This window comes from Oculina patagonica, chromosome 5 (assembly GCF_052425735.1).
Source record: "Oculina patagonica isolate OP01 chromosome 5, crgOcupat, whole genome shotgun sequence".
In the NCBI taxonomy this organism is placed as follows: Eukaryota; Metazoa; Cnidaria; class Anthozoa; order Scleractinia; family Oculinidae; genus Oculina; species Oculina patagonica.
In genome coordinates this window covers 24,049,422-24,067,461 of record NC_135762.1, presented here as the reverse complement: position 1 = coordinate 24,067,461, position 18,040 = coordinate 24,049,422, and the positions used below count along the sequence as shown (strand labels likewise).

At 39.3% G+C, this 18,040-nt stretch overlaps 1 protein-coding gene across 1 annotated transcript; it reads left to right on the top strand.

The window, feature by feature from the left end:
• The first annotated feature begins 5,546 nt into the window (after window positions 1-5,546).
• On the top strand, window positions 5,547-16,109 carry LOC144653427 (ATP-binding cassette sub-family C member 4-like). Its single transcript, XM_078513416.1, has 6 exons — window positions 5,547-6,080; window positions 6,834-7,216; window positions 10,662-11,983; window positions 12,695-13,265; window positions 14,140-14,276; window positions 15,194-16,109. Exons 1-6 carry the CDS (start codon window positions 5,547-5,549, stop codon window positions 16,099-16,101), a joined length of 3,855 nt encoding a protein of 1,284 aa, XP_078369542.1. The 3' UTR covers window positions 16,102-16,109.
• Window positions 16,110-18,040: the final 1,931 nt, after the last annotated feature.

The window sequence follows — 18,040 nt, the reverse complement described above, 5'->3', positions numbered from 1 at the left end:
TCTAGATTTCCGTTGTATATGGCTGTTTTTTTCTGAAGCAAATCCGAAAATGCCCGTTTTTTACTCCATAGAACAACAACAAAAACATACATCTTCGCTTTCAGTTTTTTTAATGAAAAATTAATTCTGAATCCAAAAGTGTACATTTGCAGCAAACTTCGAGCCTATTCCTTTCCGCTCACCAAGAAAGATTCTCAAAAATCTTTCAGCAGACTGAGCAATCACCATTCGATTACAGCAATGCTTGCAAACCTGCAATTTCCTTATTGGTGACCGAAAGGAATGTCTGGGTAAAACTGCCTTGTCGGCGAAATGCAAGTCCACCTACCTCTATTTCATAGGTTTTTTATAAGTGTCGAGCCACCCAATCCTACCGGCAAAATACTGCACCGACTGCATTCTTTGGAAGTCAAAAGTTGTCCAAATTGCCTTGGCAGGTCTCGGAATCCATCCACAGAACGGCCAGAGAGACAATTTCATTCATAAATCGCCATGTTCCGATACAGATGTTTTTGGCGTTCTAATCACCGTCAAATCATCTCTCACCTCTGGTTTCTTTCAGAAGTTTGCCTCTACCCACCATTCTAGCTTAATGATGCCAGCCTGGGGGCTTCTGCAGTGGAAAATGACTCGGAAAAACACTTATAAACGAAAATTTTGCCAGATTCGAGCCCGTGTGCTCGCTTATCAAAGACGCAACGGCTGAATACTGACGTCACAATGAAAGTTTGAGCCCTCGGTGTTTTGAAACAGCACATATTAATTACTTAAGCTTCTTATATGCCATCATGAAATTCAAAAGATTGCCTAAGCCCAGAAAACGGCTGAAAAAATCACAGAAGCGTGGTATTTTAAGGGTTAATTAAATAATGGTCTGTGCACGCAAGATATCTTTAGACCGGAAGTCACACTTTAATAAACTCAACCAATCAGGATATAGTTTAGTGTTGCCCTTTGTTTCCTGACCAATTGGAAAAAATTCCAGATTCTGGATGTTTTACAGACGACTCGACAAGTAATTGTATCAGACGTTCTATCTCCTCCCGCCGCAAAAAAAGAACGCCTGATCGCAGGTTACCAAGTGTATCTCCTATCGATTTCATGAACCCCTTTTTCACAATTATCGAACCTTTTTTCACCCTAAAAAATAGATGTCACCCCCAAAGATCGCATTCAGAACCTCTGCTTGATAGCATCCCTCTCTCGCCACAAAACCACAACGATAATCTGCCAAACCCCAGAGAAATTTACTAATATAAGGTGCCTTTCTTTAACTGTCAAATCGATAATACTGTAGCTCATAATAGATGACCCTATCCTTACCCTTGGGAGGCGCGGTGGCCTAATGGTTAGTGCGCCGTACTCCGGATCGAACGGTCCGAGTTCGAGCCCCGGCCGAGGTCACTTGTGTTGTGTTCTTGGGCAAGACACTTTACTCTCATAGTGCCTCTCTCCACCCAGGTGTATAAATTGGTTACCGGCGACATAATGCTGGCGGGGAACCCTGCAATCGACTAGCATCCCATTCAGAGGGGAGTAGAAATATTCAGGGCCGCTTAATGCTACGGAAACCGGGATAAGCTTCCCCAGTATGGGCCGCTTGGCTCGTGGCTTCTCCTATCCTTACCCTAAGCTAAGAGTAAACTAAAATTATAAATATCGGTTAAGATGTGGTTTTAAAGCATTTAAAAATGCTTTAGAACAGTAAAAAAACCGTCACATAGACAACATATGATGTAAAATGTAAACTTTACTGGCTGTTAAATTTTCTTTCGATATCATACAAATCCTTATAATTTTGACGCCGCTATTTTGACCAAGTGGCCACAACGTGAACCTGGGCTCCCTGTGGAAGCCTTTTCCTCTCCCGGATTGATTTTGCGCTGCACATTAATTTTGGGAAATCTCAAGGGAAGTATTCACGAAAGTATTTTTTTTTACAAGAATCCAGGTAGGACATAACGAACTCTATTCAGAAAGCATGTAATGAGGATATTATACGCAATATTTTTTAAGTAATGTGATCTCGATGTGATAAAAGATGCAAAAATCTACGGACTCCCTTAATTACTCCATTGTTGCTTAAATTTGTCAAAGCAGTTGATTCGATTTCTCCGTTGCAAATGTATTGTAACTTGTGCCGTTTGTCGTTAAGCTAAATAAACTTCATTTTTTTGACCCTAAAAAATAAAAAAGAACAACTTTAAAGAGCCCGCCAGTTCACGTTTTCAAAATACTGTCAAAAAATATCTTATAAAGAACTCATTGTTTAAGCGTTTGATAAACAGACTGATAAGTGGGAAATAGTTAGCACAATTGACATGGATTTCTAAGGGTTCGTCTATTATATCCTAACTAACATCAAACGTCCCATCAAACAAACGCACGCCATAAGGCCAAGTAAAAACAATGTTTTTCGTCCCCGTCCGCTTCATTTTTTTGGGGCCGCTTCTCTTTTTTTTAATATTTGTTATTGGGAAAGTTGAAACGAACATAAACCAACAACAGGCGTTACTCCTCAATTAACTACAAAGAAAATTTTGTAAGACATGGCTTTTGTCTGCGTTTTGATACAAAATCAGGCCAAAATTTTAAGGCCTCCGCACGTTAGGTCCGTACTGAAGAGATCAGGATTTATTTTGCAAGTTCGCTTCTGGAGAATTTGACGATGGAAAAAATAACAAATAACAAAAAAAGCGCCCGCCCGCCATCTTTTTCATAGAAATCAGGACGAGAAACATTTTTTCTCTTACTTGGCCTAATTAAAGCCAACCAAAGGTGTTGCGCACTGGCAACAAGCGATAGTATGTGAAAGATTCAGCAGACAAAACAGGGGAAAATTCGGAGTGCTCCCAATTGGAGTCGACCCTAAGACCTTAAGATTAGTATTTCGGACCCTCACGACTAAGACTACTAAGGTAGGTTTCTGTGACAAACATCCTACAGACTATTAATTAAGTTTGAATGTCGATTTGATGATTTTGTGCGATAATGAAAATGAAGATGGTATATATTAAACCTGGTGATTAAAGTGAAAGATGGCATTCTTCAGTAAATGACACTACCCTCAGCCTTATTCGAAAATATGTTCAAGTTCTCCCAACAGAAGAGCAAGCAAGAGGGTCCTGAAGGGGTAAAATGGGAACTGGGATTTACCTATTTTGACTGGGATTTGCCTATTTTTTCACTGGGAAAATGGGATTTAGGTAACTGGGACTGGGATTCGGAAGCAAAAAATGGGAATGGGAAGCATGTCAGTACATGACTAAACCTGCATATTTTACGCTCTATAATATTCTTATAGTCCGGCATAGAATAGTTAAAACGCTGAAAATAAACTCTGAAACAAAATCACTACACTGCACGAGTGTCCATCAAGTGTCGATCAATTTTCGCGTAAGTGATTAAGTTACTCAGCGGAACTGCTATGACTGAGCATGGGCACAAATGGAATATTTAAAAGAAGTGATAGTAAGTAAGGGATAAAAACTTAATAGCTTTAGTTAAAGCTACTGAAAATTTCTACCATTCTCTACAAGACAAACGAACAAATGAAAAGTAATGTTCTCAACAGCATCGGTGATAATATAACTAGCAGAACATGATTTTGGATACTCCATTCTCTGAACTATTCCTTCTGCGACCCAGGTGCGAGAAGGGACAGTCTAGGATAACTTGCATGTGCATGCTTAAAACAAACCAATGAAAAACCACAGAGACGTATGGCGTTTCTTACATGCAACGCGTGCGCTAAGGTAAAAATAGTTCGCTAAAATGAAAAATTCAACTACGCAACAAATTAGCGCGACATCTGCAAGAAAAATTGTCGTAACCTTTGTCTAGAGCCGTAATGAATAGATATTAAACCCACAAGTACTAAATTTTTGAATTTAACATCTGTGCGTGCGTTTCCAAAGGTACTGTCGATTATGGTTTGGTTTCTTCAGCTTCCCCTCCTCAGTTTTTTTTTTTTGGGGGGGGGGGGGAGAGGGGGGTGGGGCTGACAGATTTCTGAGAATGCGCATGCAGGTCAATATTTCTGTACTCGCTCAACGACGCCTGTGCCTGGGTTCACCGAAGGGAGAGTTCAGGGAGTGGACTACATTTAGGACAATCAAAACAACAAATATATTACACTTAAGCCCGGTTTTCCATGCACTGGGAATTTTACTACTGGGAATGGGATTTGGACAAAAAATAGGCTGGGAAATGGGATTTGGGCAAAATTTGGGCTGGGTAATGGGATTTTGTACCCCCCTTCAGGACCCTCAAGCAAGTGCATGCTTGCGTACAGTAATTACTTTTATATCTTAGTCAAAGTGTTCTTTTCCAACAAACTTAACAGTTGTCCCCAAAATATCCAGCCAAACTTAAACAACGAGAGCAATATGAATTTTGCTTCATTTTTTACAAAAAAAATAGAACGCACAGAAGAACAAACTTAAAAAAATTATTATGCGACAGTTAAAGAAAAACAGCGGCAGATTTACCAAATTTAATTTCTAGCTCTGCCAATTTCCATAAGTTATTTAGCACTTGATTACAATATTTTAGATATTCTTGATAACGGTACAAGAAATACAAAAAACATTCAATTTGGCGAACACTTGTTATTTACTGCTGCTACAACTTGTGAAAAAATGAAACTGATAATCGGTCTAAAACAATGTTATTGCATAACACGGCGCACCAGAAAAAGAAACTAAAGACAAAGTAAGTTCGAAATTCCAGGAAAATAGTAGCACCAATCTAGTTTCGTGTTGGAAAGTTCAAAACTTTGCTAGTTTTATTAAACGCAGCTGTCAAAGGCAATTTCTACATTATATTCTTAGATATCAGTTCCCATGGAACAGATGGAAAGATAAATTCATTAGAAAACACCTGTCCCGTAACGAGGCCATGCGAGGAGAATATATCATTTAATTATTATTACTATTCATTCATAATAGTTCTTCATTTCTGATTGGCTCACAATACCCGGCTAATTTCTGCTAACCGGCTAGCCCCGACCAAATTTGTAAGACGTTTCTATTATTAGACGATTGATGAATAATTATTGGACGATTAATAGTGCAGACCTAAAATTGTCGCCAGGTTTGAAAATAAATACGAAAAAATTTCCAAATTATGAGATGATAAAGATAGCGAAAACACAAAAAGAGCTTCGAAGGGAAGTCACTTGATTTTTAAAGGTTATCTTCAGGAGAAAAACATCCGAAATACAGTAACGGCGGAGGAATTAGCCACGGTTTTGCGAAAATTCTACGGTGAAGTGAGAACCCATTTTAATGCATTTTGTGTTTTAAGAAACTCTGGAAATATATTGAATGAACTATGATCTGAAAAATTTTGCAGATCGAGGAGGGTGTTATGGCTTCGGCGGATAACACCCTCGCGATATGTATTATTCTTCATATCATACTCAGCCTCATCCAATTATTGCCAATTTAATTTCAGTTTAACCAACCTTATATGTACAGCACCACGTTATAATATCGTACATTCTATGATCCGTGTTTTTATAATGTTTAACAATATCTAGGGTCATGACAAGGAATGGATACAAGAGGATCTCCACCAAGGGCGAGATAGAAAACGTCAGCTTTGTTTCTCGTCTTTTTTTTCTATGGATGAACAGTGTTTTTAAGACAGGCAGTGAGCGAGCTTTAGAGGAAAGTGATTTTTTACCACTTTCAGAAGCAAACTTCACCTCAACATTGACGGAGCAGCTTCAGACAAAATGGAACAAGGAAAACACAGAATGCGAATCAAATGGCAAAAGGCCGAGACTTTGGAAAAGCGTCCTAAAGATGCTTTCTGTTAAGGACGGCATGATCATCCTCTTCACCGGCATTTCGCATTCAGTTTGTTCACTTCTTCAACCACTGTTTCTTGGATATTTGATTTCCGCACTGATATTAAGCCCTGATCCACAGAAAAATTATTATCTCTATGGTTGTGCATTAGCAATGGGAATCACTGCTTTGATAGACGGACTCAGTATTCATCACTTTTACTACAGATGCGAACTGCTGAGTATCAGAATTAGAAGCTCCCTAAAAGGCCTAGTTTACCTCAAGGTATTACCAAATTAACTTTTGATATCCCATGACATTTACCGCTACCCACTACTACCACCTACCATTAAAAAAGGTCATCGACAACCTTGTATTTTCTGCCATCAGAAATTTTTACGTCTTTTTTGTTCCTTTCCACAATTTCTATTTTACTGTTGTGTGTTAATTGTTTTTATTTGTTTTGTTAAGTAGCGTGAAGCATTCCCTTTAAAACTTTTTTTTTCTGTACATGTTTTTTTTTACTGTATTGATTATGAACAAAAATAATGTTTAAAGAAGGACCAAAATTAAAAGCAAACCGAAATGATCTTTTGGAGGGGGAGATGAATTTTTTTAAAAGGCAAACAACTTTTTTTCTGAGTCATTCTCTGTGCAAACAATTTTTTGGGCCGCATTTTCCTGCAGACATTTTTTTAGGTGTCCAGTGGTTGTGGTGGTTTTGTTTTTGTTTTTTTTTTTGCTCGTGAAGCATCTATACTTTTTATAACGTTCAGCAATTTAGAGGTAGATAAATTGTTCAGTAACGCTCACCATTTCTTCTACTAGAAAACTGAAAATGGCAAACGTACCACTTACCTACTGACGAACGTTAGACTGCATAAGACATACATTCAATATCAAGTAGGAGTAGACCACTCTTTCCCACAAAACTAAAGTCGTGTTTCCCTTTAGCGATGCTTCCATAAGCTATCATACTAGTTTTTCTGAAAAACACAAGTTTTTTAATCTTATTATTCCTTGTTTTGCTTCTTTCAGACGCTTGACCTTAGCAAGCATACACTGTCAATATTTACAACAGGTCAAGTGATTGACTTGGTATCAAATGATGTTCAGCGACTAGACGAACGAACTGTCAGGTTTTTCTTCGCGGCAACTTTTACTCCTTTTGTACTTGTGACAGCTATGGCCATGCTGTTGGTTTTTGTTGGCTGGCAGGCTGTTGTGGGAGTGACTTTCTTCTGTTTTCTTGTTCCCTATTTCGTCGGTCTATCTTATGTTGGTGGTAAACTGCGCAAGCGCACAGCTGCAGAATCCGACCGGCGCATCTCCTTGATGAACGAAGTGGTTTCTGGGATTCGCGCCATTAAAACGCATGCGTGGGAAGATGAATACAGAACAAAGATAAAAAATACACGAAGGTAGGATAAAATATTACGTAGTTTTATTACTGTACCCTGATCCCAGACTTTTTTTTCTTTTTTTTTTTTATATTGACATATACTAAATAAAAGCAAAACTATTTTTAGAAAAGCGATACATCCTTGATACGAGTAAAGCGGTAGCGCTTCATAACAGATGCGAATGGCGGTTTTGTAAGTTTGCATAAGATAAGACCAAAAAAAAAACAGATAACCTATCCATTATTTTCACTCCTTTATTCACTCATCCTAATCAACTCTAGATACTGTTTTTTCCCTGTAAACTCCCCTGATACTAAATGCTGGAATTCAACGTAAGTTCGATATTAAGACTTCAAAGAAACGCAAGGACTTTCTCGTTGTGCCTGTCACCTTGAAAAGTCCATGAGCGCAATCAATTTTACTACTTCTCTTCGATTAATTCTATTGGCTGACTATACTGCCTTGAAATATAAACAAACCGAGTTTACTTTGATCCCCTGACAAACAACCAGGTAGATTGAGGTCAGGGGGGGGGGGAGGGGGAAGTCGGCACTTTTCTTTGAAGACATAGCAGTGCCTGGAAACGGTGCAAGAGCTATATCATTCAAGCCGTTGCTAAAAAAGATGTCACCCAAAGTTTTGTTTTCTCAGAAAGATTTAAATATCAATGACTGCATGCGTGTGAAATGCGAATAGTGGCGGTGTTTGCGTTTAATGTTTTACGGAGCTGAGATGTTTTTTGCATTTTAAGCAAGATTTCTCACCTGATGTTTCACGTCACTGAGAATATTTTGGCGGCGTGAAATAACAAGTGAAATACTTGTCACGGTTGACATTTAACAGCCAAAAAATGGTAAATCATTTCAGAATCATTGGAGTTATTTTTAATTAGTATAATTCGCAAGCCTTACTTTAGCCAGACTGGTCACCGTTATCACTGTTTGTTGTTTTAATTAATGTCCGGCAATCTTCAAAGGAGCAAACAAAATGCAAATAGTTATTGTGTTTTGTGCACGGTCAAGACCAAAACATGCGAACTAAACAATGAACTTTGTCAAGCTATTCACTGCGCCCTTAGCAACAATTCTTCCCCCCTGACTGAGGTATACTTCGTACTGAACCTCGAGTCCAGTTCACGTGGCTGAGATCAATCCGATTGACTGACGAATAACCGATTGGCCTTCGGGTTGGTCATGCATTATCTAGTGGCATCAATTGTTGACTGGGCCCTGTTCCAGGGGCAAAAAAAACATTCAATAAAAACTTTTCAAACCACTTTGATTTTTATTTCCTTTTGTTTCAGATCATGATAATGAATATGAGGCAATAAAATATAAAAATTAAACTGGTTTGAATAGTTTTAAACCAAAATAAAGATTAATTCAAGTCACAACATATACAAAGTACCTCAAAGTATGAGGAACTTGGAAAACTCCTTGAGCGAAGAAACTAGGCATTATATTATCACAATTTAGAAAACACCTTGTTAGAAAGCGCGGCCCGTTTAAGGCCGTACTTCTGTAACTCGTTGTACCTCACCACTAAATTTTCTCCGATTCTGATTGGTTTAAATTGATCACGTGACGCAAAAATGTTCGCCCGCGAAGGGCACTATTAGCCTTTACAGTTCACCACTAAATTTTCTCCGATTCTGATTGGTTTAAATTGATCACGTGACGTGATAGTTTTCGTCTAGTATCAGCCCATAGTGCCCTAGTATCAGCCCATAGTGCCCGCCGAAGAAAAATGCCCGGATCGATAGTGCCCGCTCGTGACTTTTTTTTGTAAACAAGCGTGCCTGCAGCCAAAAAATCCCAACCAAATTCACTGCATTTAGTGGGTTTCTTGTCTGGTTTTGTTTTGTTTGTTAAATTTCGGCTTTCAATTGAGTTTTTTTTATCCTGAAAAGTAAAAATAATTCACGATGCTTGTTTTTGTATGTGCGCGCGGAAGAAAATTTAGTGCTGAACAATAAAGACAATACAGTGTTTCTGTCTTGGAACTATCGGTCTGATAGTTTCCCCTTGGAAATTTGATGTTCTTAAAACTAGCATATTAGCCCTCGAAGCTACGCTTCTCGGGCTAATATTTGTTTTAAGAACATCAAATTTCCGCGTGGCAACTATCAGCCGATAGTTCCTCGACAGAAACACTCTATTGTTAAAACTTGAAGTGCCCGCCCGAGAAAAATTCCCGAATAGATAGTGCTCGTCCGTGAAATTTTTTTGTAAACAAGCGGGCCTATACACAGAAAACACCCCACTGAATACACTGCCTTTAGTGGGTTTCTTGTCTGGTTTGTTTCGTTTGGGATTTCGGGTTTTGATTAGGTCTTTTATCATAAAAAGTAAAAAATAATTCATGATGCTCGTTTTTGAATGGGCGCGCAGAAGAAAATTAAGTGGTGAACAGTAAAAAAGATAAAGTGTTTTTGTCTCGAACTATCGGTATTTCTGCGCGGCAACTATCAGCCGATAGTTCCTCCACAGAAACACTCTATTGTTTAAATAATATATAGATTTAGGCAAGCCTTAAAGCGGAGCTCCCCATATATTTAATTTTCACTGGAGTTTACAATGCTTCCATTCTGATATACATGCGTCCAAAGCTTTAATGTATACGCTAGCCCATAGGTGCAAGACAAATTTAAATCGCTAATGGTTTAAATGAATGGCTTAAAACGGTAGAACAAAAATAATCTCGAGGCAGAACAACTCATGACACTAAAAATTTCTTAAGAGTTAATTTTCTGCTTTCTAAGAATAGAAAATAGCTTCGCGATCTTCTTATCGTTTTGCTTTATACAAAAGAGACGTCAATATATTCCCGTCTCTAAACTCGTTTCTTGCCTGTAGTTGTTTACACCATAGAAAACTGCTTATATGCGAGGGATTTCTCCTCGTGCACCTTCCTTTCCTGCAAACACAATCACTTTAGAAGTCTGGTTTACGTACGTACGTACGTAAGCGACCTCCAAAATTTCTCGGTTCGATGGACTACCAATTTGCTTACTTATGGATGGTCCGCTGGCGGGCTCCTTCAGCGGGCGCGGGAGCTCCGCTATAAGCATAGTACTGACCAGAACTAGCACAAGCTGTTGACGTAATGATTGCTCGAGCAAAGAGAATTTACATTTTGATAATCAAAATAAAAGAGTTATTTATTTTTTTCCTCGCGGTGTTTTCTAAAAGAAATAGAAAACATGTTTTCCGTGTTTCTGTCGAGTCTTATGTATATATATTATGTTATGGGAGAACTCGAAAAAGCTGTGGAAACACTCGCCTATCGGCTAATGTCCTCACAGCAGTTCTCGTTCTCCCAAACTTGCACTCGTGTTTCTATTACGCGGAAGAAAAGCAGAACATGTTTTCTATTTCTTAATGATTTGACTATACCCTGGGTGAATAAATCCAATTTTGTTGCCTAAAAGCATCCTTTAACTAATCTTTATTTTTGTTTGCAGAGATGAAGTCGACATCATTCGTGAAAAGAGTGCCGTTCTGTCCTGTGTAGCAGGCTTGGAGTACGCTTCAGCGCCAATTGCAGCCCTGGTGTCAGTCATTACTCTTGTTCTAACTGGTCAGACCCTCACACCTGTTAATGTTTTTATGCTTCTCTCTTTTATCAATCTAGCAAGACATTTCTCTTTCATAAACCTGGCTAATGCGTTGCTGACAACGTATGAAGCTTTTGCCTCGCTCGGCCGTATAGAAGAATTTCTATTTTTAGAAAATCTGCATGATAAGTCCACAGAAGGTATAAGTAACATGGGAAACAGCTCAGCAAAACCAAAGGGTAATCTAAACGGCCATCGCGTGAAAAAGAAGAAGGTTTCTGTTGATGATGATTCATTAAAAGATCTGGACAAGCCCCCCACTTTATGTGTTTCGGGTTTGACGCATCAACAAATCAAGCGAGAAGATGAGTTTATTCTACAAGATATTGAGTTCGCGGCACCGTCAGGAACTTTAACCGTTATCACCGGACCAGTAGGCAGTGGAAAATCTACTCTTTTATCAGCTATCGCCGGCGAAATCCCTGACACAAGTGCAAGCATAACCTTCCAAGGAACTCTTGTTTACGTGCCCCAGATAGCTTGGGTATTCTCTGGAACAATAAGAGACAATATTTTGTTTGGAGAGCCGTACGATGAACTTAAGTACAAAAGAATTACTGAAGCATGCACCCTAACGGAAGACATCCAGCAGTTTCCCGACAATGACCAAACGATTGTGGGAGAACGCGGTGCTGTTTTAAGTGGCGGTCAGCGAGCTAGAGTAAGCTTAGCACGTGCAGTCTATGCCGATGCAGACATTTACTTATTAGATGACCCTCTGAGTGCTGTGGACTTCAAAGTTGGCCAACATATCTTTAAAAAATGCATCAAAGACCTGCTGGGCGATAAAATCCGGTTGTTAACCTCTCATCAAAAACTACACATGAAAGAAGCTGATGAAGTGATTATGCTGTGCAAAGGTCGTGTTGAGGGAAAAGGAAGTTTCAATGAGTTGCAAGAACAAGGCTTTCTAAGTACAACTATTGACAAAGTTCTCACGGACATCGAGGCAAATAAAAACTTTGCTGAAAAGGATGAAGAGGAAAGCGAAAATGCTGATAGCTGTGGCAAAATGGCGCCATCAGCCAAGGAACGCAAAGGCCTAGACATATCTCAAGAAGATCGCTCAATCGGAGTGGTTTCCTCTAAGCTATACTGGGATTACTTCAGAAGTGGGGTGCATCCGGTGGCAATCTTTGCCTTAATTTGCTTGTGTCTCATCGCTCAAGGTAAGCCGCTTCAATTATTCTAATTTCGATCTTTTTCTAAGGTAAAACTTCTTTCATTTGCAGCTACCAGTAACGTATCATTACTTTTGGACACTAAAAAGAACGACAGAAGAGGCTCCTTCACTGAAGGAGGGTGGGAAAGGCAAAAACACGGTAACGTGTTTTTATATAAAGTTGACAGCTGACCGGAAAATGGTTTTATATTGGATCACGGGCTTAAGACCTGTTTTTTATGCCTATGATCAGTGATGACTTTTAAATAAAGGGCAAAGTACATTACCGGGGGGCTACGCTTTTAGGCTTGGCTAAATTTATTTAATAGCTTTTATGTTGTTTTAAGGGAGTTTAATAACATCTTTTAATTAGACACGATAAATTTATAGCATAGCTGATATGGTCGTGTTTAAGTTACCTAAGGCATAATCATAACAAAAATAACACTAAGACAAATACGAATACTAACTAAACTTATTTACAATATACAAAATATTTACAATATTTACATGCACTAGCCTATTTACGATTATCTATTTACAATATCAAGATTTTTGATGGCCTTTAGTTTTATAGAACATTAAATGGAAGAGCGCATGCAGACGATCCGTACGGGTGGCGGATACCTTGAATGAAAAAATGACGACGGAACATATGCCTTCTATGTTTCTGCAGCATCTCTCTTACATTTTACTTTTCTTCTTTCTTATTTCTTAGCAATGATAGTTGCTCCTGACGTGTGGCTCTCGTTTTTGACAAAGCAACTCCCAGACGATCAGGAAGACAAGACCAACCTGACTATCTATGCCTGTCTAGTCGGTGGATCCTTTGTGCTTGGCATCATTCGTGCATGTGTGTTCCTTTTGGTTTCTCTAAGATGTTCTGAGCGACTTCATGACAAAATGGTGGTGGCCGTTCTGCAAGCCCCGGTTTTGTTCTTTGATTTAAACCCTGTGGGACGAATCATGAATCGGTTCTCTAAAGACGTAGGCTGCCTGGACGAGATGTTACCAAAAATGTTTCTCATGGCAATCCAGATGGACTTGTTGGTATTCACAACAGTCATTGTCCCCACCGTCACAAATCCTTGGCTTCTTGTTTTTGTCATTCCGTTGGCTGCGGTAGTCGTATGCATTTCCAGGTACTACTTACAGACCTCGAGAGAGCTTAAAAGGCTAGAGTCCATATGCCGCAGTCCCGTCTTCTCTCACATTTCTGAGACCCTGAACGGACTGGACACGATTCGGACAAGAGGCAGACAAATAGATTTCGTGGATCAGTTTTGCAGGTAAAATAAATCATAAAGAGAGTCTTATTTATGGCAATGGTAAATAAACCCAGTCAAAGCAGAGATAGAAGTGCCAGTATATCAAAGAGTAAATAAATACTGTATAGAAACAGTGATGCGGTACTGACTTGACTTTAAACAGTTTCCTCATTTCGTCAAAGAATATTCAAATCAATGTGGCTATGAGCCAATGGACTCGAAAACCGCAAACAAAACAATTCGAGCTCCGTACTGCGGGATAAAACGAAGTTTTGAGTTCAAAGCTTTGGTTTGCGTCTTCGCAAGTGTGAAAAAAGTTAAGCAAGGTTTCGAGTTGTGAACGTCGGTTCGTGTCTTCACAAGTATAAACAACAAGTAAAGCGAGAGTTCATATTCAAAGCGTCGGTTCATATCTTCAAAGTAAGAATAAATATTTTAATAAGGTCTCATTTTGAAGCGTTGGTTTCGGTCTTCATAAGTATAAATTATCAGTTGTGCGAGGTTTCATTTCACGTTCGTAGCGTTGGTTAGTTTCAGGCGCGGAAACCTGACCTGACGAGTACAAATTTGACGCTACCTACTCCCCCAGTGTAGCTAAATTCCCCCATACCGACAATGTTCCGATTAGTCACGAGCTTTTCCGGTTAGCTTCGACAAAAGTCCCTTAGCGCAACTAAGAACAAAAGGACTATTGTTTGGTGCTTAATGGAAAAAGTTGAAACCAATAGACCATTTCTTGATACGACTAATAACAAAAAAACAACAAAAAAGCAAAAAACATGTTTTGCCCGAAACATGTATCAAACAGGCAATTATTTCTTCTTATCCTCGACTGATGGATTAAATTTAACGGTTTTAACATTCATTTTAAGTAACTGTACTTTTGAATCTGCAGATATCAAGATATTCATAATCAGTCGTACGTTATGGTGATGGCAAGTGGTAGGTGGCTTGGTGTACGCCTGGATCTTCTCGCTTCTCTGTTTATTACTGCAGTCGCTCTAGCGGCAGTTGCGGTGTCCCAAGATGCCGGTAGGTAAATCTTGTCACCGACAAAATGAATTTTGGCGTTATGAGTAATTTGGGGCTAACACCAGAAACAATGCATTCCCATATACCATTATGTACCACGATCGGCCCCGGTCAAACGACAGAATTTTGCAAAAAAAAAAATATAAGACAAACAAACAAGAAAAGTACTTCACAGATAGGGTTCTAATTTTTACTGTTCAAAGTTCGATACTGCGTTGTCACACTATCCTGTTGATTTACTAAACTTTTGGAAGGTTTACTGACAAAAGTTCCAAGTGTTTGAAAACAAAAACACATAGACTTGTTGGCGCTATGTGTCAAAGTTATTTGGTTCCAATGCAAAGCATTTAAAAGTACATATACTCGTTTATTTGAGAGAATGAAATTAAATTTACACTTTTTTATCTTTTGTTGTTCATGCTTCCACTTTAAGATGGAAGAACTTTCCCAAAATAGGTGGTTTTCACTGTCACGCCACTGTCACGCCGCGAAAAAATAAATCCAAAACTTAACTATTGAGTCAAAAAAATCAAGAAATCAAGAACATTACAGGTTATAGAAAACTACTGTTTAAACTACTTGTCCAAGTCTCAGGTCTGTACGTTATTCCGTTCTCGAGTTATCTGTCAAAATGTTTCACGCAAATTTAGAGAGACCAGTATGGAATTGAAACGAAATCGATATCGCTATGTGTTATCCCTTGTCCCAATAATTTTAAGGCCAGTTATTCCTTATCCCTATTATTTTGATTTTCATTACCCTAAAATTAGGTTTTTATACCTTATCCATATAATTATTTAAATATTTTTCCCTTATCCCTAAAATATTTTTTGAGTCATCCTTTATCGCTAAAATCCCCAACAGGGCCTCATAGAAGTACAAAAAAGTAAAATTGTTTTTACAATCCTTTTAATCAGCTTTTGCCGGACTCGCACTGGTTTACGTCATTCAGAACGTTAACATGACTCAATACTCTGTCAGAATAACCTCGGATGTCGAAAATTACATGACGTCAGTTGAACGAGTTATGACGTACACCAAACTGGACTCTGAGCCTGGATACAAAGTGGAACGACTTCCCCCAGAACACTGGCCACGAGAAGGAAATATCACATTCCAAGATGTAACACTGACGTACTATCCGGGAGGACCTCAAGTGCTGAAGAAGATTAATCTTAGCATTAAAGGAGGAGCAAATATCGGTGTTGCAGGCCGAACGGGTGCTGGGAAGTCATCTTTTGTAGCAGCTCTTATGCGCATGCCAGACGCTGAAGGAGTGATAACAGTCGATGGTATTCGTGTAAAAGAGCTTTACCTCCAAGAAGCTCGACGGTGCATATCTGTTCTTGGCCAAACGCCTGTCCTTTTCAGTGGATCGTTGAGAAAAAATCTTGATCCAATGGCTCAGTTTCAAGATGCGGATTTGTGGCGAGCATTAGAAGATGTGCAACTGAGAGCGTTGTTAGAAAGTCTGGAGGGAAAGCTGGATCACGAGTTGTTGGAACATGGTGCAAACGTCAGTGTAGGAGAACGGCAGTTAATTTGCTTAGCTCGCGTACTGTTGCAACAGAACAAGATCATCATCTTGGACGAACCCACTGCACACGTGGATCCAGAAACAGAACAGACCATCTGGAAGATAGTGCAAGAGAAACTGAAGGAATCCACAGTCATCACTATAGCTCATCGCCTCAACACCATTAGAGACTGTGATAGGATTCTGGTTTTGAAAAGTGGAGAGGTTGATGAGTTTGACAGGTTTGATGCACTAGTGAATAAGGAAGGGAGTACCTTAAGTGAAATGGCTCGAGGTGCTGACATCTGAAATGAAGTCACCTTTAGCTTCCTTGTCGATAGACCATATGCATTCGTACACCCTGTTCAATTGACAAAAAACAAAATTTACAAATCTTTAACAAATTCAATTCTCTTGGGTGAAAGGCTCGGGTTGTAGATATCTTGGTAAAATAAAAAAGAGCCTTGCTTATTAATGAAGCGAATTCGTTAACCAGTGTTGGCCAATAGTTGGCAATTGTTTCCAGGGTAATTTCAAATGGTTCTTTTAACTTAAATTGAGAATGTACAGCAAATAGTATACTGAGTACTTTAAAGGGTTGTTAGCAGTTAGTCAGGTTTGCCACCTGTGAAGGAAACAAAAATCTTTCGACTCTTCACTGACCAGAAAAGAATTTTCCTTATCTTGACTGGCCACAATATGACTGATAAAATTAAAAGTGGCCTGTGCTTATCGCATTCTAGTTCAAAAGATAAAAGAGCAACGTAAAGATCTACAAATAATTCGTCTCATACGGGGCTGTACATTTTTCCGTATATAATTTAGTTTATCACTTGTGCGAATTTGCAGTAAACTCATAACACAGTTGGGGAATCTTTGTTTCTAACAATTCCCTAATTCATGCTAATTGCTTCAGTTTCTGATCGAGCTACAATATCAATTTTTAATATTGAAATACCATGACATAATTAACTTTCGCTATACAGTTGGGCCCGCTGTGTTAATAGGAACCCTTTAGATCGGAGTACGAGTACGCGATTGAGCACGAGTGTTCAAACCTGGTGCTTATGCTTTTGATTATCGCATTTTACACAAATCTCCGGTACCGGTAGTACCCTTTTCAACTGTTTGACTACAGGAAGGAGTGAGGGGTTCTCGGTAACGTAACTGTATTGGAATTCGAAAGTGGTGCTCGTACTCTATCTTTTACTCGTACTCAAATCTGAAGGTCCCTGTAATTACTTTTTCTGTGACGCGTGTTGGAAATCTCAAAATGTTTCAAAGAATGTACGAGCTTATTAGCGGCTTGGCCACCCAAAAATTTTGTAGTTTTTGAAAACTTATATCTCCTTCAATATTTCAGCGGAGAGCTAAAAATTTCGCGGCTTCCCGCAGTTGCCCGGATGTAGACAATAACAGAGGCGTGGCTGACTAGGATGCTTTAAGTTTACAAGCACTTTAAACGCCTGGAGGCAATTCGCATAAAGCATTAAAAAACACAGTTCTAGCGACTGTTTCTAGGATTCCAGTATACTAGAACACCGGCTGGTGGATAGTTAAACGGAAATCACACGTTATAAGCGCTCCAACATGGTGGCTTATCTAATGAATTAGGGGAACCAAATGGGTCATTAGTAGTGCTAGCGCCGCCTCGTACCCAGGCGTCACTCCTTGATCGTGCACGGTGCCCTTTGCGTTGTGGGATTGATAGTGCGCGGTTCGCTTGGCGTTGTGGGACTGATGCAGGCTCGCTTACTAATCATTTCCCCTCGCTCTCCCTGATTTCCCACCAACTGACCGGCACCTGGGAACGAGGCAGGTGCTGGCGCGTATCGCAGGTATATTTGTAGCATGAAGCGAATAGGAGTCTTGCTCTCTCCGGGCCACCCCTCCCTCCTAGCAAGATGGAATGCTAGACCATCACAGGGTAACTCTCCAGCATTTAGTCAGGTTGCCTAACCGTACAGTTCGCCAGAACTCATTTATAGTACTCGCGGGGGGTTCACCAGAAGGCCGTATGGGATTAACGGATATATCTTGTTTGTGTTTCAACCAATCCAAAACTCCTTAGCTTATTACATAAATCTATGCTTCGGGATGTTTTGCAAATTTTTGGTTGATTTTTTGGGTATGTTTGGGAAGAGATAGTGTTTCTCAAAGGAGTAGTAAAATTGAGAGAAATAAAAAATATTGAAGATTTAATGTAGTTTCAAAATTAGAATGTAAAGTTATAAGTTAGCAAATGGAC

Excerpts from the sequence above, each read along its gene's own strand:
- LOC144653427 (XM_078513416.1), top strand. The coding sequence starts at position 5,547 with ATGACAAGGAATGGATACAAGAGGATCTCCACCAAGGGCGAGATAGAA. Across the intron at positions 7,217-10,661 it reads AAGATAAAAAATACACGAAG|AGATGAAGTCGACATCATTC; the intron begins GTAGGATAAAAT and ends TTTTGTTTGCAG. Across the intron at positions 13,266-14,139 it reads TTCGTGGATCAGTTTTGCAG|ATATCAAGATATTCATAATC; the intron begins GTAAAATAAATC and ends TTGAATCTGCAG.